Source organism: Staurois parvus, unplaced genomic scaffold (assembly GCF_062004578.1).
Source record: "Staurois parvus isolate SC_StPar_1 unplaced genomic scaffold, SC_StPar_1.0 ptg000299l, whole genome shotgun sequence".
NCBI lineage: Eukaryota > Metazoa > Chordata > Amphibia > Anura > Ranidae > Staurois > Staurois parvus.
Window position 1 is genome coordinate 18187560 of NW_028318095.1, and position 26773 is coordinate 18214332.

The 26773-nt window shown below is 41.0% G+C and overlaps 1 protein-coding gene across 3 annotated transcripts; it reads left to right on the forward strand.

Moving 5' to 3' along the window:
• Nucleotides 1-1339: 1339 nt before the first annotated feature.
• LOC149457933 (uncharacterized) lies at nt 1340-26492 on the forward strand. Of its 3 annotated transcripts, XM_089682983.1 has the most exons (7): nt 1341-1497; nt 4127-4223; nt 6398-6543; nt 18792-18885; nt 20218-20364; nt 20804-20899; nt 25931-26492. In XM_089682983.1, exons 2-7 carry the CDS (start codon nt 4199-4201, stop codon nt 26089-26091), a joined length of 669 nt encoding a protein of 222 aa, XP_089539109.1. In that variant the 5' UTR covers nt 1341-1497; nt 4127-4198; the 3' UTR covers nt 26092-26492. The 3 variants fall into 3 exon arrangements, with proteins under 3 accessions (XP_089539111.1, XP_089539109.1, XP_089539110.1); XM_089682985.1 differs by lacking the exon at nt 20218-20364 and having other exon boundaries at nt 1340-1497; XM_089682984.1 differs by lacking the exon at nt 4127-4223 and having other exon boundaries at nt 1350-1497.
• Nucleotides 26493-26773: the final 281 nt, after the last annotated feature.

Below are 26773 nucleotides of genomic sequence, written 5' to 3' on the forward strand. Positions count from 1 at the left end.
TTGGTCTATATTAACGTAACATCACACAGTTGTTGCATCCATGATGTGAATCTCCTGTTCCACCACATCCCAAAGGTGCTCTGTTGGATTGAGATCTGGTGACTGTGGAGGCAATTGGAGTACAGCGAACTCATATCATGTTCAAGGAACCAGTTTGAGATGATTTGAGCTGTGTGACATGGTGTATTGTCCTGCTGGAAGTAGCCATCAGAAGATGGGTACACTGTAGTCATAAAGGAATGGATATGGTCGGCAGCAATACTCAGGTAGGTTGTGGTGTTTAAACAATTGTTACTTAGGGGCCCAAAGTGTGCCAAGAAAATATCCCCCACACCATTACACCACCACCAGCCTGAACCGTTGATACAAGGCAGGATGGATCCATGCTTTCATGTTTACGCCAATTTCTGACCCTACCATCTGAATCTGGCAGCTGAAATCGACTCACCAGACCAGGCAACATTTTTCCAGTATTCTATTGTCCAATTTTGGTGAGCCTGTGTGAATTGTAGCCTCCATTTCCAGTTCTTAGCTGACAGGAGTCGGTGTGGTGTTCTGCTGCTGTAGCCCATCTGTTTCAAGGTTCAACATGTTGTGCATTCAGAGAGAGTATTCTGCATATCTTGGTTGTAACAAGTGGTTATTTGAGTTACTGTTGCCTTTCTATCATCTCGAGCCAGTCTGCTCATTCTCCTCTGACATCAATGAGGCATTTTTGCCCACAAACCGCCTCTCACTGGATATTTTCTCTTTTTCAGACTATTCTTTGTAAACCCTAGAGATGGTTGTGCATGAAAATCCCAGTAGATCCGCAGTTCTTGAAATGCTCAGACCAGCCCGTCTACCACCAACAACCATGCCACATTCAAAGTCCCTTAACTCCCCTTTCTTCCCCATTCTGATGCTCGGTTTGAACTTCAGCAAGTTATCTTCCCCACATCTAGATGCCCAAATGCATTGAGCTGCCATATGATTGGCTGATTAGAAATTTGTTACCAAGCAATTGAACAGGTGTACCTAATAAAGTGGCCGTGAGTGTACATTTGTATGAGATCCTATTGGGCAGATATGCATAAGTCTGAACTATACATCTGCAGAATCCTAGCACGCACAAGAATCATACACCATTCGCCAGCAGAGCCAGGTCATGATTTGGAGCTCATCTTGTTTTTAAGTTTTTTGTAATTGGCTCAGCAAGACTCAGACACTCTTTCTCTGTTTTCTCCAACTGTTAGGGAACACTCAAAGGAAAGCTCAGTCTACAATGGCCTGCTGTTTTGCTTCTCTGGCATGCATTCATTCAGTCATGTGTTTGCTAGGGCCAAAGGTCACTTGGCAGGCATATATGGGGCCCGCTCCAGGAACATGCTCTCCAGTGTTTGTGCTTCCCCTTATAGAAGTGGCTGGATTTAGCTCCAGACAGAGGAACTGAGAAGTTACAAGGAGGATAACGCGTACGCTGGTTTAAGCGAAACCTTTCGGAGGTTAAAATGCCAGGTAAGCTGGAGAATGATCTGTTCTTCTATTGACAGTGTAGTAACTACATAAAGCCTGTACTAATACAGCTATAAAACAGGTTTCCCTTGCCTTCGATTAAAAGGCCAAAGCAAAACCTGGTTGAGGATCTGGCTGCTGGGGGCTCTGCTAGGGGACTTCATCATATATATGTTCATCTATGAGTGATATCTGCTGAGTCATTAAGTGGAATGTATCCTGGTGTGTTTGAGTATGCACAGATTTTTGACACTTTTAGTTGTACATTTGTCCATGGCCAGCCTTTAATGTTCTGTTATGCACTATTAGCTATGTACAGTAAACTGATGACTGGCCCAAAGTAAGAGGGCAATGCTCTTATGTGTGTTCTCTATATAATATACAGTGGGGATCGAAAGTTTGGGCACCCCAGCTAAAAATTTGTATTAATGTGCATAAAGAAGCCAAGGAAAGATGGAAAAATCTCCAAAAGGCATCAAATTACAGATTAGACATTCTTATGTCAACAAAAGTTAGATTTTATTTCCATCATTTACACTTTCAAAATAACCGAAAACAAAAAAATGGCGTCTGCAAAAGTTTGGGCACCCTGCAGAGTTAATATCTTGTACTGCCCCCTTTGGCAAGTATCACAGCTTGTAAAGGCTTTTTGTAGCCAGCCAAGAGTCTTTCAATTCTTGTTTGAGGTATCTTTGCCCATTCTTCCTTACAAAAGTCTTCCAGTTCTTTGAGATTTCTGGACTGTCTGTCACGCACTGCTCTTTTAAGGTCTATCCATAGATTTTCAATTATGTTGAGGTCAGGAGATTGTGAAGGCCATGGCAAAACCTTCAGTTTACGCCTCTTAATGTAATCCCCTGTGGATTTTGAGGTGTGTTTAGGATTATTATCCATTTGTAGAAGCCATCCTCTCTTTAACTTCAGCTTTTTCACAGATGGCATCAAGTTACCATCCAAAATTTGCTGAAATTTTATTGAATCCATTTTTCCTTCTACTCGTGAGATGTTCCCTGTGCCACTGGCTGCAACACAACCCCAAAGCATGATTGATCCAACCCCATGCTTAACAGTTGAATAGAGGTTCTTTTCATTAAATTCTGTGCCCCTTCTTCTCCAAACATACCTTTGCTCATTCCAGCCAAAAAGTTCAATTTTAACCTCATCGGTCCACAGAACTTGTTTCCAAAATGCATCAGGCTTGTCTATATGTTCATTTGCAAAGTTCAAACGATGATTTTTGTGGTGAGGACGTAGAAGAGGTCTTCTTCTGATGACTCTTCCATGAAGACCATATTTGTACAAGTATCTCTTTATAGTGGAATAGTGTAGCACAACTCCAGTGTCTGCCAGATCTTTCTGGAGGGATCATGCAGTCAAACGTGGGTTTTGAAATGTTTTTCTCACAATCCTGCGAGCTGTTCTGTCTGATATTTTTCTTGGTCTTCCAGATCTTGCTTTAACTTCTACTGTTCCTGATGACTGCCATTTCTTAATTACATTCCGAACAGAGGATATTGACATCTGAAAACGCTTTGCTATCTTCTTATAGCCTTCTCCAGCTTTGTGAGCGTCAACTATTTTCAGTTTCAGTTTTCTAGACAACTGCTTAGAAGAACTCATGGTGCTGATTGTTGGGGCAAGGTCAGATGAGTCTGGGCATTTAAAACCTTTGAGATTGACATCACCTGGTCTTCCCAGACGATGATTGACAACAATCCATGACACTGGCAGGTCTCAGCTTGGCAAAGGGGGCAGTGCAGGGTGCCCAAACGTTTGCAGACGCCATTTTTTCGTTTTCGGTTATTTTGAAAGTGTAAATGATGGAAATAAAATCTAACTTTTGTTGACATATTCTAAGAATGTCTAATCTGTAATTTGATGCCTTTTTGGAGATTTTTCCATCTTTCCTTGGCTTCTTTATGCACGTTGATACAAATTTTTAGCTGGGGTGCCCAAACGTTCGATCCCCACTGTATATATAGAACATAGAGCAAGAGAATTCTGACAGCAGTTAGGAGAAAACCCACTCCTACTATCATAATATAAGGTTCCATAAGAGATCACTTTTTTCACAAATGACATTCAATGCCGTCATCTGTGAATTACGAAATTTAATTGGCAACCCTACTTAATAGGAATTTTAGCATTTTTATTTATTTTTTTTATGCTAGTTTTTATTTTTTTTAATATATTTTGTTCAAGACTTTAAAGCAGTATTAAACCCAAAAGCTAACATTTATTATGTATTAAACCCAAAAGCTAACATTTATTATATTGCAACTTACCAATTCTGTGATGGCTGCATTGATTTCCTTCTATTTTCATCTGCTGATCCAGTCAGTAAGTCTGCTGTTTTTCAGAGATTCAAGCTCTCCAGCAGAATGTATCAGCCTACATGGATGAGACAATCCATTTACCGCTGGCAGGGGTGATTTTAAAATGATCAGCTTTTAATTATTCATGTAAAACCTTTATTCCAAGATGAAAAAAAAGTTTGCTGTAACTGATTATAAAGTGTGAGCTGGAGTTTGGCTTCAATTTATTTGTATTCAAATTTGCTAATACATTTAACACTCCCATCCCCCCACATGGATAGTGCTGCTGATTACTGTATCCTGGCTTATTCCACCAGAGTGGTGTCTCACTAATACTGAAGGTGTGTTACTGGCCATATCACCAGGTGAAAACAGTGGGAAGAAAACTGATGCAACCACCACATCTAATGACTGGTAAGCAGCAATATAATACATTTTTGTTTTTGTGTTTAATACTGCTTTAATCTCTGTTACTAGTATGTTCTAGGCCTCTCTCACACCAGGTTCATTGGGAATGTGCTGGGTACCCTTTCCTTGAAAAACAAGGAAAAAAAAAAAAGTTTGCACTATCATGCAGCAGGGATGCACAATTAAAAAAAAAAAAAAAAGTGCAGCATGCAGTGCTTTTTCAGCGCATCTCAATCCACTACATTACATTGCAATAAACCACAATAAAATGTAACTATCGACATTTCAATAAAGTTATACGGGTGTGAATTGACCCTGAAAGTGTATGTAATTCCTAAACAATCAGTTTTTATGCTGCCCCTGTGATGTTGGGAAGACATTCCTTTTTTCCAAAGGTGCGACAGGAAGAGAGAACAAATTTCTAAAAAGTGATGGGACTTCCCCGCTGGAAGAGTTAAGCCCCGTATGAACGTTGAGAATATCGGACGAATGATCATCAGGGGTTTTTTTTTTGCATGCTAGTCTCATATCGAAAGTGAACAGGTTACTAAAGATATAAAAATTCAGAAGTGATGTAATGTATTTGTATTGTATTTTCGAATGAAAACTGTACTGGTTAAATACTGCAGCTGCTGACTTTTAATAAACATGCACTTCCCAGTCCAGGGATCCAGCACTGTCCTCACCTTGGCTGATTCTTTGGTTCCCCGGTGCCGCCATCTTGGATGTGGGAAGCCAGCTGTTGAGAAGCGCTGTGCATTCTCAATGGACATGCAGATTGTGAACTTAAGCTTTGATCATTAAAACACCCAAAAGTAGTAGAGGGGGGAAGGAGAAAAAGAGTAACCTCCTTTTTAGATTAAGTTCTGCTATTTGAGAGAGGGCACTCCAATAGATTTTAGAGACTGGGGAAGGGGGGGGGGGCCACGGGGTGACATTTTCTGTATAACCTAAATCTTTGGATCTACTGATTTTGTTTGACAAGTAGTTATTATCACTGAGGGTAACATTTGCTTCATTTGAATTTCTCTTCTTTGTGACTGGTTTATATGGACTTCCATACATGAACCGACCACTGCTGACAACTGGCTCAAGATTGACTGACTGAAGTGTATCGAAGTAATATCTCCACAATTATGTAAGGGTAATCTTTTCCAGAGTCCAGGGTGAAGGTGCCGGATGCAACACATATATGCAAGTTTTCATGCCTTGAGGTGCACTGCATTGAAGTGGGCAGCCCATTTAATGGGCTGTAATACCCTGTTGTACTTTTTCAATGTACTACAAGACACACTAAAGAGAAAGTGGGAGTCACATCAGCATTAGTAGATGCAAGAATGGCCCCCAGGATTGACATCAGGGACCACAGTAATAACCCCCAGCATTGGTGCAAGTGGCCACAAGTAATAACCTGCTGCACTGTTGTTAATGTCCACAATAACTCCCAGCAAGCAACAGTGGGTACAGTAAAAAAAAAAAAAAATTGGTGTTATTGAACACAAAAGGAGTCCCTAGCATTGATGTCAGTAGCAGTACTACCAAATCACGCGCTCCCACACTGCTCTTTCCCCCACCCAGCTAGGATTGTACTTGTACAGAGATCACTCCAATTGACTTTATTAAGTACAGAAGTGTCCTTTTAAGTGCTGGGTGTTGAACATTCTCTGCACCTCTCTGCAATTTTGCAAGATTTTGTGATGAAGAGGATGCAACGTGCCCCATGGCATTCACCAAAAACATGAAACACTACGCTTGGGGCAGCAGCCCCTCCTGCCCCCACCCCCTGCCTCACTGTTCCTTGCTCCAGCTCGGCAGAATGAGGGAGGTTTTCTCTATTAGTTTTTTCCAAGCTGAGATGTCCTGGGTAAACAAAGTTAAATACTTTTGGGGGGAAAAAAAATGTCTGAATGGATTTTCCAAGCCTGTTGCCTTTTTTTTTCTTTTTTTTTTTTTTTTTTTTTTTTCCCCAAGAAAATTTACTCTGCAGATTCTCTCCACTTCTTCACAGCTGGAAATTAGATTTACATCTTCTTTAACTTGTACAGGGGTCATTCTCCAATATATGTATTCTTGGTAACAGTACATGTTACTTCTGTAAGAGTAACCTTTTTCACAACTTATGGTAGACATAAATACATTCTTTGAGCTATAATCATTAAGCAACTTCAATTATCTTGTAGGTTGTAGTTCACCAGCTGTCCACTTGGATCTGTTCAAAAGTCCAGAAAAGAAAACCCCTGGCTGGTACCTGTCACTGATGGCTCCCAATGAAAAAGGACCAAACTATGCCTGGCTGGACCCATCAAGATTGTACTGTAATCAACATGTAGGTGTTTGATAACTCTTCCATAATTGCTATGTTGAATTTACTATGCAGTCATAAAATCACTTTTGTGGATCATTTACTATAGGGACACACAATGAGGCCACAGCGTTGATACTACACCATAAATAGATCCTGTAATCTATTTAAAAGCCAGTTTTAGCCCAAAAATGTAATTTTTCCTTTCGATAGCACAGAGAGAAGGTTTACAGCCTTCATATTTTTATTTTTCTGTGTCCCTGTTGGGGAGATTTCCCCTGTCTGGGGGGGGGGGAAGTTGGAATATCTTTCTAAGGCCCCTTTCACACTTGCGGACCATTTGTTTCATCAGTTCCGTCATGTTTTTTTAAAGAAAAAAAACGGATCAGTTTACATAAGTTTTTTTCCACCAGACTTTCATCCGTTTTTACACCCACTTAACCACTTTTTTTTTAGGCCTGAAGATTACGTAAAACCCCCCAAAATAATATATTTTCTGAAAGCAGACATCCTAGAGAATAAATGTTGTGGTATTTCCAATTTTTTATGTCACATGATCTTAGTGCAACGGTTTGTAAAATGCGACATTTCAGTAAAAAATACACTAAAGTTAATTTTAGGGCACACAAACACAATTTACCCTTTTTTGGTAAAAAATAAAAGATGAAGTTGCACCAAGTAAATAGATACCCAACATGTCAAGCATTAAAATTGCATGCACCCACGAAACAGTGAAAAAAATGTCATTACCCTTTATTTTCCATAGGTGATGCTTTTAAAAGCCCCTACAGGACATCAGTTTAGTGTTCCTCATGAGCTCTGCTACTGAAATTATTGATCTCACTCTGGCGTGAGTGGTAATATGTAACGTGTAGTACAATTGCATTTTTTTCATAGGCACCCCAACTATTGCATTTTTAATGTATGCCTGCATATGTAGGTGTGGGGAGTTACGCTTCCCCCCTTTTTTTTTTTTTTTTTTTTTTCCTTTTCATGTGTCTTGTTTTTGTTTTACTTATGATTTTTATAGCTATCACATAGGAGAGCAATAGTCCCCTATCTGATAGCATATAAGTGACTCTTTCTGGGGTGGGGGGCAGTGTGTGCAAGAAGAGGGATAGGAGCAGTGTATACAGACAGGCTTCCTCACTTATGCTGTGATTGCCGTGGACAGCACAGTGGCTAAATGGGCAGCACGTCCGCTTAGTACTAGAGTCGTTGGTTTGAATCCCAACCACGGCATCACCTGACTAGAGTTTGCAAGTTCTCCCTGTGCCTGTGTGGGTTTCCTCCGGGTACTCTGGTTTCCTCCCACACTCCAAAGACATGCTGGTAGGTTAATTGGCTCCTGTCTAAATTTTCCCTAGTATGTATGAATGTGAGTTGGGAACCTTAGATTGTTCGCCTCTTGAGAGGGGCTGATGTGAATGTACAATATATATATATATATATATATATATATATATATATATATGCGCTGCGTAAATGGACGGCGCTATAGAAGTACCTGTAACAAATAATTGCTGGTTTTAAATGTACTTGCCGGCGTTTTTTTTGTTTTGTTTTTACAGTGCCAAGAAGGAACTATCATTTGCCCCTGCTAAAGTAAAAAAAGGGGTGGGGTCACCCAGTGACATCCCCGGATACCCCGCTCCTTTGTTTAGATCACCTCCTTACCTGTCATGAACATTAAAGTGGTTGTAAACCCCTACATATACCAAGTGAAGTGGCTGGCCTCAGATGATACATAGAGGTGAAACAAGTTGTACCTGTTTATCTGAGGTATTCTCTTCTTTACATCTGTTCAAAGTACTGATCTCTCTGCTCTGAAAAGCAGGGGGCAGGGAGCTGAAGTTACATCAGAGAGCTGATTGAAGGGAAGGGACACACCTCCCTTCACACAGGAACAGAGCTGAGGCTGTCAAGCACAGGATGTTCCCGTCATCATTTTTCTTTTGATGTCAGGAAAGTTTGTCAGAAGTGACTCATGCTGTTAGCAGCTGAACAAGGCAGCAGACAGAAATGACCCTTGGGGCTCTGGATTGTACACACTATAGAGGGATATGCTTTGTTCATATTTCTTGTCTGAGGTTTACAACCACTTTTAGTTATGGGATTCAGTATATTCACATTGGAAGAGGACAATTTTTTATTTTTTTTGATAGTTTGAAGCTTAAGTTGTAGTAACTAAACCCTGCTTCTTAAGCTGGGTACACACGGTCCAAATAGCCAGTTCAGCAGGAACCTGCTGACATTCGGACCATGTGTACAGTTGTCCTTCTGAAAGAAGCCAGTCTAGGGACCGGCTTTTGTTGAAGGGACATGCTGGGAACCAATGGCTGCGAGCGCTGATTATTGTATTCTGGTGGGAGAGGAGTCCCCGTGACAGAACACAGTGGCACAGCTGGAGAGATCGCTGCACTAACATTGCTTAGTTAGTACAGCGATCTATTTTAAAGTGTGTACCAGGCATAGCAATAAGCTGCCTATGTAGATAAAGGGGGTCCACAGATAAAATTCAACTGTGCAGCACTGACCAAATTTGAATAATGCCATTGCTACAGGGGTGGGCCATTTACATATCTCATGAAGTCTGACTAAACCTCCCAGGGTGTTGCTAAGGACATTGCTAAGGGACAGCAAGCTGTTACTGTTCACCTTCACCAACACAGGAGTGAGCGCTTTCTCTGATTCAAATCCCCTCACATGCACTTTCTCTCCCCTGATGCAGTAGCTCTGAGCTCAACATTTGAGAGCTTGCGCTTTTGATGGTGAAGGTAAATAGTAACATCTAGTCAGCTCTTAGCAACATCTTGGATTTTTTCGGTCAGGCTACGTAAATGCCCTACACCTATAGCAAAGTATATTATTCATTTTTAGTCAAAGCTGCAGAATTTTTTTTATTTGCAGATGCCCCTTATCGGCGTAGACAGTTTTTTGGAAAAGGTGAACCAACCCTTTAATTTATCTGCTTTTTGTAGTGTAAATTGTCGACAAATAATTCAAAGAAGAACTCCACGATAGGCAATAAAATCACCCCCTACACTAAACCGTTAATAACATTTAGGAGAAAAATTTAATTTAATTTTCTTGACCTCATCTCTGTAACTTTAAAAGATAACAGCAACTGCTGTGCCAAGGAGGTCTAACAGCAGGGATTACATCATATCCTCTCCTCTCTCTCTCTCTGTAGTAAAAGGAAACTACAGTTCCCATCAACCACAGGGAATTTTGCTGAATGCCGGCAGGTACACTAAGCCTGTACATGTTGAACGTGTCTGAGAGTCTGTCTACCCACCACTGCAAGTGGGGCTGAATTACATCACTTCCTGGAGAAAAGAACTACAGGAGGGATGTGCCAAGACCAGTGGCTGGGGGAATAGTAGGCATAGCAGTCTCCGGTCTTACAAACCGGAAACCAATGAGAATTAACAGTTTGATTTGAAAATTGATAGGCTGTTTCAGAGCAACTACTGAGTGAACCAGGTTAATGACTTATTCAGTGAAGGTAGGAAATCAGCAACAAGGACATGTAGAGAAGTTTTTGCTTCTGCTTTAAGGTTTATAAAACCAGTAATAACTGCTATGCCCAATAAAATATTCAGGTGATGTTCGTGTTTATGTTCAAACTTGTGCTGGCTATAATCTTATGTCATCGCTCTGCTGGATCAAGCATGGTGCCAATACTGTACTTCTGTGACACATAACATGACATCTGATCTTAGCAGAGAGGGCACAGGGCACTGCAGGGGGAAGCAAGCAGAGGGCTGAGATCAGGGATCTATAAAGCTGACTGTGCAGGCAGCTGAGAGCACTGAGCATTTCCCTGTCATCAACTGTGAAACTGTCTTGCTGGGTGACAGGCAGCGATCATGCTGTAGATTGGACCAGAACAGAAAGGGGGTAGAGAGATCCCTTGTACAGTAGGAGTCAGGGATTTCCTATGTATACAGAATGCTACATATTGTGCCTGCTAACCCCTTTAACCAGACTGCTACTGCAAAATTCCTGTTGAAGACCCTGGGGTGATGTTATAGGCATTTAAACACAGAATACCTTCACAGAGCAGGAATATAAGAAGAAAATTTAATTCAACCCTTTTACGGCCTACGCCTTTTTTGCACGTTTAAAAAATAATTTTGAAGATTATGTAAAACACCTGAACCATTAAATACTTTCTAAAAGGTCACACCATAGAGTATAAATTTAAGAAAAATACAAAACAATATTGTGGCACCTGTGAAATCAAATGAGAATATGTAATTAAACAAAATGAACACAGAATTATAAAATCTGCCATAATCGGGTAGTAGTGGCAGCTGCCCCTATTAAATGAATAAACACTCTGTATAACAAACCAAAAATAGATAGGCACTTGCTCAATAAAATAGGTATACTAACATGAAAGTAGACACACATATATATAAGAAGTGTTCTCCCAACACCATGTGAATAATTAACTAATACAGGTTATAATAAAGTCCAAAAATTATGAATGAGAGTCCCATAGGAGGGTGTCACATAAATCCAATGAATTCTTCTCCAACACTCATGAGTAATAGATGAATTTCTCACTCACTAGAAGGTGTTGACCCCCGCTTGGGTGGTCAAATAATGCTAGGTAATCAAATTGTGTGTGGGTTCCCAACTGCAGTCTTTCATACGATGAATCTCCAAGCTCCCCTTCTAATAATGGCTCTCCAGAAAGCTTGTGCCCATTGTCCGACAAAGTCCTTGGTTAAAGGTAAGTGTCCTTTTTATAAAGCAAACCATTTCAGCCAAGCTCCTAGTTGCCTCCTCATACAGAGACACACACACACACACACTCTCTCCCTGAGAGTAGGACCAGCTGCCGGTAACTAGGAGCTTGACTGAAATGGTTTGCTTTATAAAGGACACTTACCTTAAAGTACCATGGACACATTTGTATGCACCTTAGAAATGGTGACCAACTTTAGTACCCTATATTTTCTATAGGCTACACTTGAAAAGCCCCATATAAGTTATCAGGTTAGCGTTACGAAGGAGGTATGGTGCTATAATAATTACCCTCACTCTGGCCTGCATGGCAATATGTAACATGGTATTGCAATATACGATTCAATGCGTAGGCACGCCAGAAGTGTGCATTTTTGTATATGTGGGGGCTCAAAAAAAATTGGGGGGGGGGGGGATTTTATGTGCTTGTGTGTGACTTTCATTTTTTAAAAATTTACAAAAAAAGTTACTTTTTTTTTTATTTTTTTTTATCACATGGACTTTGTCTCCTATGTGATGATTTGTTAGTGACAGGTTCTCCTTTTTAATGAGACATTTGGGATCCAAAAGAACCTGGATATCTCCTATGTGCTCCACTGAATTACATTCTTTACTGGTCAGGGAAACTGGCAGGGGGACCCAGAAGTTACTTTTTTACATGTTGTACCCCCCGGTTAGCAAGAAGGGGAGGAAAGCTGATGTGTGCCCACTCAGCTCCCTCCCCTCAACCCGGCGGCACCAGTCCTAGGCCCGCAGATGCGCAAGGGCATGAGTCCAGGAAGCATGTTGGGGGGGTGCATATAGGAAGTGTGCCTGTTACTGGGGGGTTTGAAAGCAATCTGTTACCACTGGACTCCTTTCATCTGACAGGCAGAAGTTGGCTTACCAGATTTACACACAATTCCAGTGGCTGCAGACACCAGGAGTATGTGTAAACCCACACACACCGAATATAAAAACTTTACCAGTTCTCTATTAACTGCTTCCCGGCCACCTTATAGCAGAAATACTTCCACAAGGCGGCACGGGTGCCAAATTCCTGTGTGTGTATGTGTACAGTGGGACAAAAAAGTATTTAGCCAGCCACCAATTGTGCAAGTTCTCCCACTTAAAAAGATGAGAGGCCTGTAATTGGCATCATAGGTAGACCTCAACTATGAGAGACAAAATGAGAAAAAAAATCCAATCACATTGGCTGATTTGGAAAGAATGTACAGTATTTGCAAATTATGGTGGAAAATAAGTATTTGGTCAATATCAAAAGTTCATCTCAATACTTTTATATATTCTTTGTTGGCAATGACAGAGGTCAAACATTTCCTGTAAGTCTTCACAAGGTTGGCACACACTGTTGCTGGTATGTTGGCCCATTCCTCCATGCAGATCTCCTCTAGAGCAGTGATGTTTTGGGGCTGTCGCTGGGCAACACGGACTTTCAACTCCCTCCAAAGGTTTTCTATGGGGTTGAGATCTGGAGACTGGCTAGACCACTCCAGGACCTTGAAATGCTTCTTACGAAGCCACTCCTTCGTTGCCCGGGTGGTATGTTTGGGATCATTGTCATGTTGGAAGACCCAGCCACGTTTCATCTTCAATGCCCTTGCTGATGGAAGGAGGTTTGCACTCAAAATCTCACGATACATGGCCCCATTCATTCTGTCTTGTACATGGATCAGTCGTCCTGGTCCCTTTGTGGAGAAACAGCCCCAAAGCATGATGTTGCCACCCCCATGCTTCACAGTAGGTATGGTGTTCTTTGGATGCAACTCAGCATTCTCTCCTCCAAACACGACGAGTTGTGTTTCTACCAAACCGTTCTATTTTAGTTTCATCTGACCATATGACATTCTCCCAATCCTCTTCTGGATCATCCAAATGCTCTCTAGCAAACTTCAGACGGGCCGGACATGTACTGGCTTAAGCAGGGGAACACGTCTGGCACTGCAGGATCTGAGTCCCTGGCGGCGTAGTGTGTTACTGATGGTAGCCTTTGTTACGTTGGTCCCAGCTCTCTGCAGGTCATTCACTAGGTCCCCCCGTGCGGTCCTGGGATTTTTGCTCACCGTTCTTGTGATCATTTTGACCCCACGGGGTGAGATCTTGCGTGGAGCCCCAGATTGAGGGAGATTATCAGTGGTCTTGTATGTCTTCCATTTTCTAATTATTGCTCCCACAGTTGATTTGTTCACACAAAGCTGCTTGCCTATTGCAGATTCAGTCTTCCCAGCCTGGTGCAGGTCTACAATTTTGTTTCTGGTGTCCTTCAACAGCTCTTTAGTCTTCACCATAGTGGAGTTTGGACTGTGACTGTTTGAGGTTGTGGACAGGTGTCTTTTTATACTGATAAGTTCAAACAGGTGCCATTGATACCGGTAATGAGTGCAGGGCAGAGGAGCCTCTTAAAGAAGGTACAGGTCTGTGAGAGCCAGAAATCTTGCTTGTTTGTAGGTGACCAAATACTTATTTTCCACCATAATTTGCAAATAAATTATTTCCAAATCAGCCAATGTGATTGTCTGGATTTTTTTCCTCATTTTGTCTCTCATAGTTGAGGTCTACCTATGATGCCAATTACAGGCCTCTCTCATCTTTTTAAGTGGGAGAACTTGCACAATTGGTGGCTGACTAAATACTTTTTTGCCCCACTGTGTGTATATATATATATATGTGTGTGTATATATATATGTATGTGTATATGTGTGTGTGTGTGTGTGTGTGTATATATATGTATGTATGTATATATATATTTATTTATTTATTTGTGTTCAAAATAATAGCAGTCAGACATCACTAACCTGATCAATCACTGTTTTTGGTAGTAATGATATTTCTACATGGCAAATAATTTACTAGCAGGTGTAGTAGAGTAATAGAAATCCAACAGACCCAACAGTCATGACATGCATGCTGCTGATTCTGTGTAATTGAATCACTAATTGAAAGGGGCATGTTCAAAATAATAGCAGTGTGGAGTTCTATTAGTGAGGTCATTCATTCTTTGAAAAACAGGTGGCTATTATTGCCCTTATTTAAGGAAGGAAGGCAGCAAATGTTGTTCATGCTGGTTACAGTGCATTTCTCTCTGAAATTTTGAGGAAAATGGGTCGTTCCAGACATTGTTCAGAAGAACAGCGTACCTTGATTAAAAAGTTGATTGGAGAGGGGAAAACATATAAAGAAGTGCAGAAAATGATAGGCTGCTCAGCTAAAATGATCGCAAATGCTTTAAAATGGCAACCAAAACCTGAAAGACGTGGAAGAAAACAAAAAACTACCATTCGAATGGATAGAAGAATAGCCAAAATGGCAAGGACTCAGCCAACAATCAGCTCCAGGAAGATCAAAGAAGGTCTGAAGTTACCTGTGAGTACTGTTACAATTAGAAGACGCCTATGTGAAGCCAAGCTATCTGCAAGAAGCCCCCGCAAAGTCCCACTGTTGAAAAAAGACATGTGCTGAAGAGGTTTCAATTTGCCAAAGAGCACATTGACTGGCCTAAAGAGAAATGGCGCAACATTTTGTGGACTGATGAAAGTAAGATTGTTCTTTTTGGGTCTAGTGGCCGAAGTCAGTTTGTCAGACGACCCCCAAACACTGAATTCAAGCCACCGTACACTGTGAATACAGTGAAGCATGGTTGCGCAAGCATCATGATATGGGGATGTTTCTCATACTACGGTGTTGGGCCTATTTATCGCATACCAGGGATCATGGATCAGTTTGAATACATCAGAATACTTGAAGAGGTCATACTGCCTTATGCAGAAGAGGAAATGCCCTTGAAATGGGTGTTCCAACAAGACAATGACCCCAAACACACCAGTAAACGTGCAACATCTTGGTTCCAGACCAACAAGATTGATGTTATGGAGTGGCCAGCCCAATCCCCGGATCTTAATCCAATAGAAAACATGTGGGGTGACATAAAAAATGCAGTTTCTGAGGCAAAACTAAGAAATAGAGAAGAACTGTGGAATGTAGTCCAATCATCCTGGGCTGGAATACCTGTTCACAGGTGCCAGAAGTTGGCTGACTCCATGCAACACAGATGTACAGCAGTTCTCAGAAACAGTGCTTATACAACTAAATATTCATTAAGTGATTCAAAGGAAAGCAAAATCTTCAAACATTTTTCCGTTTTATATAGTGAATGTTTGAGTTTGTAAAGAAGAATACAAACACTGCTATTTTTTTGAACAGTCTAATATTCACTTTTCTTAAATTTTTTTTACAGGAACAACACAAATTTGATATATTTTTCTTCATGTTTTGATTTGGAATAGAATGTGTAGTGTTCCCAATGCATTTGTGTGTATGGAAATAAAAGCTATTAGAAGGATTTTGAGCTTTATTCACTTTTTTTCAACACACTGCTATTATTTTTAACACAACTGTAAAATATATATATATATATATATGTAATTCACACTTTTGTGGGCCAGGGGGGCGCACACCGACCCACTGGTGCCGTAATTTGATCCCCGAGGGATCAATCATCCGATTTAGGCCAGTGATGATCGATCCGTGTCCTATCAGGGATCTTCCTGTACCTGAATTTCCAGTTGCACAGGTACAGGAAGTGATGAAATCTTCTCTCTGATTAATAAACTGATCACTGTGTTAGTGTCACCAGTGACTTCAGATAGCGTTGGCGTCAGCGCCCCTCCCAGATAGTGTCAGATTGGCTGTCAGTACACCAGTAATCACATTTAACCCCTTGATTGCCAGGAGCACGCTCACATACACCATAAACCTCCATTGCTAGTATAGTGTCTGAATGGATCAATATCTTTTGATCAGATCAGCACTATACCAGCGTTCACATTAGAATAGCATCCCTAAAAAGGCAGCGTTATCGGGATCAGACCTGCGGTTAGCCCCTATGCTTACCCCTCTCCCCCAGCAAGTGCAGTGTCAGTAGTCCCTCATTCATTTTTCTGGCCGCCTTGCACTCAAACAATTTTCTCCCCAGCAAGCATGCCAGATATGGGGTCAAGCTGTAGAAGACCTGTGGGAGGCTATACATATGTTTCGGATTTACAAGGGAAAAGATAGTCATGTGGAGCCCCCCAGATGCCCAGACTACATGGGAAGTAGTGGCAAGATAGTTTGGGACTTGGTGTCATCCTTTTTCCATATGGGCTACCACTTATACGTGGGCAATTTTTATTCAAGCGTGCCACTATTCAGACATTTGTAAAATTTTGGAATTGGCACACTTGGCACTGTGCGACCTAATCGCCGGGGCTTCCCCCAACAGCTTGTAAATGCCCATCTTAGGGGAAAAAAGACTGCTTGAGAAATGAGGAATTGCTCGCAGTGAAGTGGAAGGACAAACGGGATGTTTTCATCCTGTCTTCCATTCACGCAGATGCGACCATCCAAATTGCCATGGAAGCTGGTGTTGTTGAGAAGCCCCTCTGTGTCCACGACTATAACCTTAACGACTTTTGCTTCTGTCACTACCATACACTAGTGGAGTATTAATATAGGGTACAGCACGGCACAGTTCAGGGTACATAATTACACAGGGTCTCAAAAGATGTTGGGTAGTCAGGAAACTGGCTAGCACATTTGGAAAGACCCTACAATCTATTTTAAAAATGTTAGTTTTAAAAACCAAAAATAGTTTTTTTTTTCTTGTTTGTCATCATTACTGTTACAATTTTACTGTTTTTATTGTTAACCATTGCTGTTTTCTTTGCAGGAATGCCATTCAACTGCAGCACCGACCTGTTTATTCTGACAGCAACAGGAACTTTCTCTCAGAATATACATAAGTCAGTGTGGGCAGCACTGTTGGATGAGATCAGGGGCGGACTGACCATTTGGAAACTCGGGCACTGCCCGAGGGCCCGGGGTCATTAGGGGGCTCCATGAGATGCCCCTGGTACCTCTTCTTCTTCTTCTTCCTTTTTTTTTTTTTTTTTTTCCCCATAGGCTTTTTTGAGTTTGGGCAAAGACACAGGGGCCCCATGATTTCCTATTGCCCGGGGGCCCCATGAGTTGTCAGTCTGCCCCTGGATGATATTTTTCATCTGCAGTTAAAAAAGAGCATATATGCCGAAGCTTGGGATGCCCAGTGGGTGGATGGCCCCTATGCTTCGAAAAACCAACGTTTCAGGGATGTAGGGACCCCCTTTCTCAAGAACCTCTTACTTAATGTACCATTGGAGCACATGTCCCTTTTATATACAATGGCTGCTATTGACAGCTACTTCACCCAACCGGCTGATTGTAAGGCTGCCACCTGTCAAGGATTCACCCAGACAGTCTGGGCTTTGAATCATGTGTCTGGTTTTCAGTCCACCTGAAATCCGGACACATTATTCAGACTGGACTGTGGCTCCCTAATATAGCTGGAGAGAGGATTAGGCGGCAAGGGGCAGCCTGCAGGGGGGCAATAGAGAGCTGGTGCTGAGACTGAGAATTCCCCTCAGTCTCACCTTGGCACTGCAGGGGAGTGAATACAGTCTGTCCTCCTTCCTCTCTCCCCTTGTGACTTATCACATAATGTGGAGAAGGAAAGGAGAAGCTGCCTTCAGTTTATGATCTGTCAGTACAGGGGGAAAGAGGACAGCTATGATGTGTGGAGGGACACCTGGAGGCAGATTATTTTAAGTGGGGACTGTGGGGTTGGGGTTCTGATAGGCACACCTGATGTAAGGAGGCACTCTGATGGGCACACCTGATGTAAGGAGGCACTCTGATGGGGACACCTGATGTACGGAGGCACTCTGATGGGGACACCAGATGTAAAGGGGACTCTGGGGGTATCTAATGTAAGGAAGGACTCTACCCACCACCCCCTCTGTCCTCTTACCCACTCCTGCATGAGTTCTTCCCCTGCATTCTCTCCCAGATAACTCCTCCTGCATCCTCACCCAGCCCCCAACACTCACCCAACACTGTTTTGGGTTATTTTCACCAAAGAAATGTATCGGAATACATTTCGACCTAAATTTTATGAAGAAAGATTATTTATTTGCAAATTTTTATAATGAAGAAAAATTTCTTTCCCAAAAAATTTTTGGTCTTTTTTTTCTTTTTTATTTTGCAAAAAATAAAAAACACAGTGGTGATTAAATGTCACCAAAAGAGCTCTATTTGTGTGTTTTTTTTTTGTTTTTGTTTTTGTTTTTTTGTGTGTACAGTGCTGCATGACCGTGCAATTGTCATTCAAAGTGAGACCGTGCTGAAAGCTAGGGAGAATTTGCTAAGGAGATCCATCATAACTGGCTATGCAATGATATAAATTTTATTTTTAAGGATCCTTTTTATCCAGTTCCAAATCCGAATGTATATATGAGCCTTCCTGGGTCTCTTTTACCATACCCTTTCTAAATCTAAAAAATCTTTCTGGCTGCACAATAGTTAACAATTTGTAATTTACAGATAAAACTATATTACACACACCTGGCGTATTTGTTTTAGACCTTCACACTGATAAAGGATTGCAATATTATAATAAAACATGACAACCCATATGTGAATTATTTTTCTTCTTTCTTCAGGCACTGCAAGACTGCATTGAAGATCTGCTGCAGCCCTTTAAGAATGACCAAATTGATCTTGTTGCAGGGATTGATGCCATGGGTTTCATATTAGGTGTGTATCACAGAACATGTTAAAGATATTGTAGTGTTTTAGGTTTTAGTCTACTCAAGGCCAGCAGATGCATATAGGCAGGCAGTCACAAGCAGGCCTGTGTGGATGTAACATGACAGCTTTTCTAAATGGTTTAAATGGAGGTATATACTATATCTGTCTGCAGTAACCCTGGCAGGGAGTGCATCAACATCTGAAACAAGAACAAAGACAGAAAAACAGGTGACAGATGTCCTAGCCTTCCCCCTACTCTACTAAAAAGTTTTATTTTTGTCTGTGTTTGCTAATGGTGACTTATCCTCCCCTCTGTACCTACTAATAGAGCAGTAAAAACCTAGCAGATGTTCTAATCCTTCACTATTCTAACTACAACAACAAAAAAAGGGCTGGACATACAAGCTAAGGCTACTTTCACATTGAGGAGTTTTTGAAGCGTTTTTGCTAAAAAAAAATAAAAATAAAATAATAATAAAAAAAACCTGTGCCAAAGAAAAAAAATTATATATATATATATATATATATATATAAATGCTGCTGCTCATGAAAGGGAAAAAAAGCAATCAAATGTAAATATAAACACTTGACAGTGCCAAAAATATATATAAATGTGTAAAAAGCCCAAAGTCCCAAAAATATAAGAATGTGCTCCAATCCCAGAAATAGTGCTCAACAAAATCTTCAAAAGTGCTCACGCCATCCGTGATTGACAATCCAATCCCCACTCAATAGATGGAGTGGACTCTTTGCTGGTATGGCTAAAGAGTCAAACAAGCTCTAAAGACTGGGTGTATCCTCCCCAGATACATCTGCACTTTATATCCTCCAAAAACAATTCCCACGTTTAGATGGCAATGAAAAACAAAGAACACAAATAGTGCAATACTGTATAAAAACTCTTTATTCTAAAAAAAAAAAAAAAAATATGCTGCCCTTAATGCACTCACATGATATAAATTGTGTTCACGCTTAAAGGCTCATACTTATGGCTCAAATCCATGAGAAATCCTTCTTTGTAAAAGTGGACTGGCAGTAGGTAGTACGGAATTACAATCTCCCCTTAATGAGAAAAGCAGAAAGCCACTCCGGAGCGCCGCAAACCAACGTGCGCTCCACTCACCAGACATGGCGTCACTACGCATCCATCGGAACTGGAAATACATCGGCGCGTTTTGCCCCTCCTCAAGGGCATATCCAAGACTTTCAGGAGGAGAAACGAAACACATCTACATATGTCCGGTTCCAATGGCAACCTAATGTAATGGATTGGCATCTCTAGTATATATACATGTTTATGATGTTTCTTTTGATTTCTTGCTCTTGGTTCTGAAAAAGGCGCTGCTGTTGCATCACACTTAAAGAAAGGATTCCTAGCAATCAGGAAAGCAGGCCATCTTTGTGTGAAGACACATAATCAATCATATGTGGACTATTCTGGCAGGGAAAAAAATGCAGAGGTTCGGACAGATGCCGTCAAACCAGGTAAGTTGTAGTAGTCTAAAATGAATATTATTTTTAATCAATAGATTTACATTATTCTGTACACCTTTCCAACACTTACACATGTCGTCATGTTTTGTCTCGTTAAACTGCAAGTAAAAAAAACCCCAGTAGATCCTGCCAGAAATACAATGTGCCTATAATTTCCTATTCTGCACTGAAATATGATGCAGTAGTAGTATTAGCCCTGACCAGTCATCAGTTCTGTACTTCACCTAGACTTTCCCCATACTATGAGTATACAGTACTCTGGGACAGGAATGAATTCATTAAAATAAAGTGAACAAGCCTGAAAAAATTCTTCTGGAAATGAGTCAGAATGTTAAAATGTGTTATTAGTAGATTTCAATTTACAATGACTTTTTTTAACTTCAGAATCGGTCTGTAATACATAATGAGTATTTGCATTTGGCTGTATTAGGTCTACGTATTCTGCTGGTAGACCAATGGATTGAAACTGGAGGAACTATGAAGGCTGCTATAAAATTGGTGGAAGAACAAGGTGGGATTGTTGCAGGTAAGAGAAAATATGATATGTATAACTACTACTTACACAAATACATGACTTATAAAAGGTATTGTTTCCTGGATAATAGCAAAGTACAATGTGTTACGTTTGACTAATCCAATGCTGCACCAGTAATGCCATGGAAACAGGGTTTGTACACGGTCTTTTGTACATTAGTATAAAGGTCTTACAGGGAACTATAGAGTATTTTCAGTAATCACATATGAGTTATCACTGTAATGCTGTTTTATACACATTTTTCACATGAATGTTATGTCATATTTCTTTTGTATTTGTAGCACTACCCCCTTAGGAGTCTCTAGAAATTTGGGTCCTCCTACAGAGTCCTGTACAGCCAGGCAACACACATTTTCCGATTCAGACTTGCATCCAAAAAGACAGTAACCACTCTTTAAGTGTTTCTTTTTCTGTATTTTATTAGGGGAATTAGAACTTGGATGGGGTAAGGGCTGTACGGGATGCGAAAAAGGGAATGGCAACTGAGGAAAGCCTCCGTGTAACTATATACAAGACTCTTCAGACAGCAAAAATTCTCTTCTGGAGAGCTAGCCAGCATCTCCCTGGTGTACCACTCCAGACCCTAAATGAATCCTCTCCTCATCCAGCTGTACTAGGTGAATCCCTGGGCAGGGGATTTAGTGCCTGCCACTACAGTGTGAAACGGACCCGGATAGCAGCTAATCCAGTTTCCCACCAGAGTGCTCCTTCCCCTTACTGGCCCAGGGGGCGCAGGTCTACTCACTCAATCCTTCTCTTATGCTGCAGTTGGGTCGGTGGCTGCTCTCATGCCTTCTGCTGGGCCACTCCTTTTCTGCTGAATAGATAGTCTTCACTCTGAGGGCCAGTCAAGTCCCAAGCTTTCCTCCTTCCAAGATCCTCTGCCTGTAGGTGAGCCTCTCTCCATCTGGGCCCCCTATTAGTATCCTGCTCTCTCTCACTTCCTCTCCATCTTTCACCCGAACTCTCCTGCTGCTGAACATGCTAAAACAGGGCTGTCCTAGCTCCTTGCCAACCCTCCTGTTGGGGATTGACCAAGATCCCTTGAGGGTGCAGACCATCAATTCCTTACCTCCGCCCACTGCTTCTAGAACTTTCTCCAAAGTGTCTCAGAAAGCTGGTCTGCAGAGCCTCTCAACCTCGGACTGAAATTTGACCCCCTGACTATTAAACCTGGGCTGCTACACAGCCCTTTTTGACTAACAACTCTAGTTTCCCCTAGCTATCTAGGAGGGTACTACACATTAAATCTACAGATTGGTGGATTTTTCCTTCTGCACAGGGGTGGACTGACAACTCATGGGGCCCCCGGGCAATAGGGAATCATGGGGCCCGTGTCTTTGCCCAAACTCAAAAAAGCCTATGAAAAAGGTACCAGGGGCATCTCATGGGACCCCCTACTGACCCCGGGCCCTCGGGCAGTGCCCAAGTTTCCAAATGGTCAGTCCGTCCCTGCTTCTGCAGATATATATTTGTCATTGCCATCACTCCTTTTCCCTGATCATCAAAGGCTGAAATATAATTGTATCCATGGCAAAGTTTATATGCTTGTTTAGGACTATGGGACTGGAAAAAGCACTTTTACTTATCCAATCCACCACTCCCACAGGCTCCTTCCGTGCTGCTAGACCAGTCCCTACATTTTTTTTTTTTCTCCTCCACTCTAGCAGTGCTAGGTCCTCTGACATACTTGAGTACAATGCAGGGTCCATAGTGCTACACTGAACTTGAGTACGTTGAGGGGCAGTCCACTTCCTGAGTGTAGGGGAGAATAGGTGAACTCTGACTGCTGGGGGGGTGGATGATCAGGTAAGTAAAAGGGCTGTTTCTAGTACCCTGGAAGTAAATGAGCATTTAACCCTTCCAGTGAGGGGGCAGTCCCAGTGCAAGGGAAGATTTTTGTTTTCTAGGAGATGGGTCTGAATGTCTTTAAAACAATTAAAGCCTGACTGGTACAGTTATATTGAAATAGAGGAATAGTAAACCATATGTAGCATCCTCCTAGATATGTGCTAGGATTAGGTAACGTTAGTTCTGGCTCAGTGTATCCAGTGGAGTGCATTCTTCGGTAAAATTTAGTATTGGCTTACTGTAATCAGTGTAGCTACTTGTGATTAAGTCTGTTCTTTTTCACAGGTTGCAGGTTTGATTGCTCCTCCAGCAATCCAGAACTCTCTGGATGGTTCTGGAACATGGATATGGTGTGGAGTAAGGCAAATGAGTAGCACAAATATATATATACTGTCTCAGCCAATCCCTGTGGGGGAAAAAGAGGGCACATATGGCTGCTGGGAAAGTGTAGAAATGGTTTGAAACCTAGAAAATTGTACTGTCCCTGAGGAAGAGATCATCTGCCATGTGTTTGCTGATCATCACAATTCCAACTGGGGGGGGGGGTACAGATTGTGGAGCTAATTTCGTATCACAGGGAAAAGGTGTCTGGAAAGCATTGGAAGGAGGAAGCCAATTGTCTGAAGACATTTGTAAATATACACAGTTAAGAGATCTTCTAGACTGTGTGCCGTTTCCACCCCTCTGGTGTTAGTCAGCTGGGTATTTAAAGGGGACAAAGTATCCAGTGGTATGAGCTCAGTCTATTTAATTCTTAGTGAAAGTACTTTGCTTGGATAGTCCAGAGCAGAAGATTAATCTCCTCAAGCTAGTGTTACAACATTTAAGCTGGCCATACATTATACATTTTCTTGCTCAATTTTCTTTAGATTTACAAAGGCCTGACTGATTGCATACAAACTGAAAATGTTTTTAGGTTTGACCTCATTTTAATGTGGATTTGGTAAATGTAAAAGTAAACTGTATAATGTATGGCCACACTTAGTCCACTCTTTTACTTGTGCAAGGACTTGGCTCATAGTTCTATAGACCTCCCATTTGCACATTCCACTCAGTTCCACATCCCTATCCAAGTTACCCAAAAATAAAAACACTAAAAAGAATACCCCTGGACTGTTCCTTGAGCCAAAGAAGTGACTGTGTGTCTGGCTGTGGGGCACCTACTGAGAAAAGAACCCTGAGTATCTTTCTAGTGGCTCCTACAGGGGTAGCACTTTACGTTTGTACAAGTTATTATCAGTAGGTACTTTGGGGGGAAAAAAAAGGGGGTACACGGTCTCTTAAAAATATCAAATCCTATTATAGAGAAAATAGATAATGTTAGCTCAATATATGCAATAACCTAAAAATATAAAGGTAACATCACAAATAATGTTGTGCCAAAGCACCATACTCAACTTTCAAAAAATAAATAAATAATTTAAAATAGAGTATGCATACAGATGGACAAATGTGTGTATGGACAATAATAAGCTAGATGCCTAAATATTTCAAACATGCAAACTTAAAAAGGTGTATGTGATATAACCCAGTACACCACTCTCAAAATGGAAAAAAAATATTATAAAAGTGTATATGTGTACAGATGGACAAATGTACATATGGACAAAAGTTAACTGAACAAGCATATATATTGCAAACAAAGTTGAAGATGGATAAAGCAATCAAAATGTTCATACAGATGAAAAAAAATATCCTGTTGAGCACTCCATTTGGAGTGGTGTGTCTGGCTATTTTGTGCTTTGGGACAGCAAGGTGCTTAATGATCTCTATGTGGTATCAGTGTCTCTGGTAAGGAGTTCACTTTAGATGTGGGTGGTGTGATTGCCTGGCACCCTGTATTCCTGAAGCACTGAATGCTCTCTCCATCTTACCCTTTTTCTTTTGGGATTTTACATCTTGATTTTGGACTGTTCACCAGGATATTTATTCATCTGTAGAGACATTTTGCACATTTTGGTTGCTTTATTCATCTTCAACTTTGTTTGCAATATATATATATGCTTGTTCATTTAACTTTTGTCCATCTGTACGCATATTTTGAGAGTGGAGTACTGGGTTATATCACATACACCTTTTTTAAGTTTGCGTTTTTTTTTTTTTTTTTTTTTTTTTTTTTTTTTACATATTTCGGCATCTAGCTTATTGTCCATACACATGTGTCCATCTGTATGGATATATATACTCTTCTAGTTTTATTTTTTATTTACTTTATATAATTTTTTTTTAAAAATGTTAAGCAGGGGCATCCCTAGGTGCGATAACACTTGGTGACACCCCCTCCGACGATCCCTGCAGAATGGATCGGATCTGCAGATTGAGCATAATGGGAGGGAGTCCAATCCATTATGCTCCCAAATCCGCAGGGTCGTCGGCTTGCTTTACAACTGACCTTTTCGTGGAGCGGGCCCGGTGTCACCCTGTGCGGTAGGTGTCACCCGGTGCGGCTCGCACCCCCCACACCTGCCTTAGGATGCCACTGATGTTGAGTATGGTGTTTTGGCACAACCTTATTTGTGATGTTATTGCATATATGATGTTATATTGTGATGTTATTGCTCACATTATCTATTTTCTCTATAATAAAATGGTTTGATATTGTATGCACAATTGCACTTTGGAATTTTTAAGAGACAGTGCACCCCCTTTTTTTTTTTTTTTCCAAGTAGTTATTTTACATCTAGTGTCTATATTGTGTAGTGGATGCAGCAGTCTTTATTTTCTGTTTTTACTAGCGCAAGGAAATTATTTAGTTTGTTTTTATCATCAGTAGATGTGTGATGTGCTGCAGTGTTCCTTAATCAGCCCTTTTTTTAAAGCCTACCTACAGTAATTTTAAACATGGAGAGTGTCAATGTTATGTAATGGCATCAAGCCTACCGTATATCTCCTACTGAGCATCTCTTCCTTTGCACTGCTTTGTATATGCAGCAGAAGTGATAAAGATCTCCCTTGGTTTATTTATTTCAGGTACTTGTCAATTTACGGAGCTCTTTACATATATATTGTTCGTTCACATCAGTCCCTAACCCTGGGTTTTGTTAGTCTCTCTGTTTTGCATATACTTTGTTAAACCATAGGCAGTCTGATTTGCAATGGATGTAAATCTAATTTTGATGCACCGTGCTTGATAATTGTCCCTCATCCTGTATTTGGTGTCATTTTCTTAAGGTGTTGCCACCATTTGTATTGAAGACAGTGAAGGAGGCAGATGGGTGAAAGAAAATTACAAATGTTCCGATTGTGTTCCTGAAGACCTCAGAAGCCAGTTCAATGAACATTTTCTGGACAGCTTTAATGCCTTCAACAGCCAGCAGATGAAAAATGAGTGACTTCTCTATTACTGGACATAGCAGAGGAAATGCTATATCCAGCGTATCTGGGATAAGCAGATCTCTTCTGAAATAGAATGTGAACTCAGTCTAGGTTACAATGAATATAGTGTTATGATGTATGATGATGAACAGCAGCCTTCTCTCCCAATAAACTCAGTCCTAACTGAAAAGATTATGGATTTAGAAGAGAACCCCTTGCACCAACACCATACCTCCTGGGCAGAGCAAGCCATGAAGAGATGTTGGTCTTACAGCCCTAGGCACCGTATACTTTAAGGGTTAGTGAAAATCAAATGGAATCTATTTCTTTATCCCTGGGATAAACTATGGTTGATGTATTTGATTATTCATTATACATTTTTGTCTTCTGTTGTCCAGTAAAGTTATTCTCATTGTAATGTATGGTGTAATCTGTCAGTCTCTATCTTGTAAATCTGTCTACTTCCATAGCAGTCGATGTATTTCTATGGTTCCATGTTAGAGAGTGCCATGTTTCACAAAGGAGCACCAGACCAAAACTGGATGGAAGAATCCAAGATAACTTTAATGGTTGGTACAAAAAAAAAAAGTCTTATAAAAGCAGCCAATATGTTTCAGGGGCAGCACCACTCCTCCTCCTTCAGGGCTCAACTTGGGTGGACTAAAAAAAAAATGACAATCTATATTAGAACCAGTATGG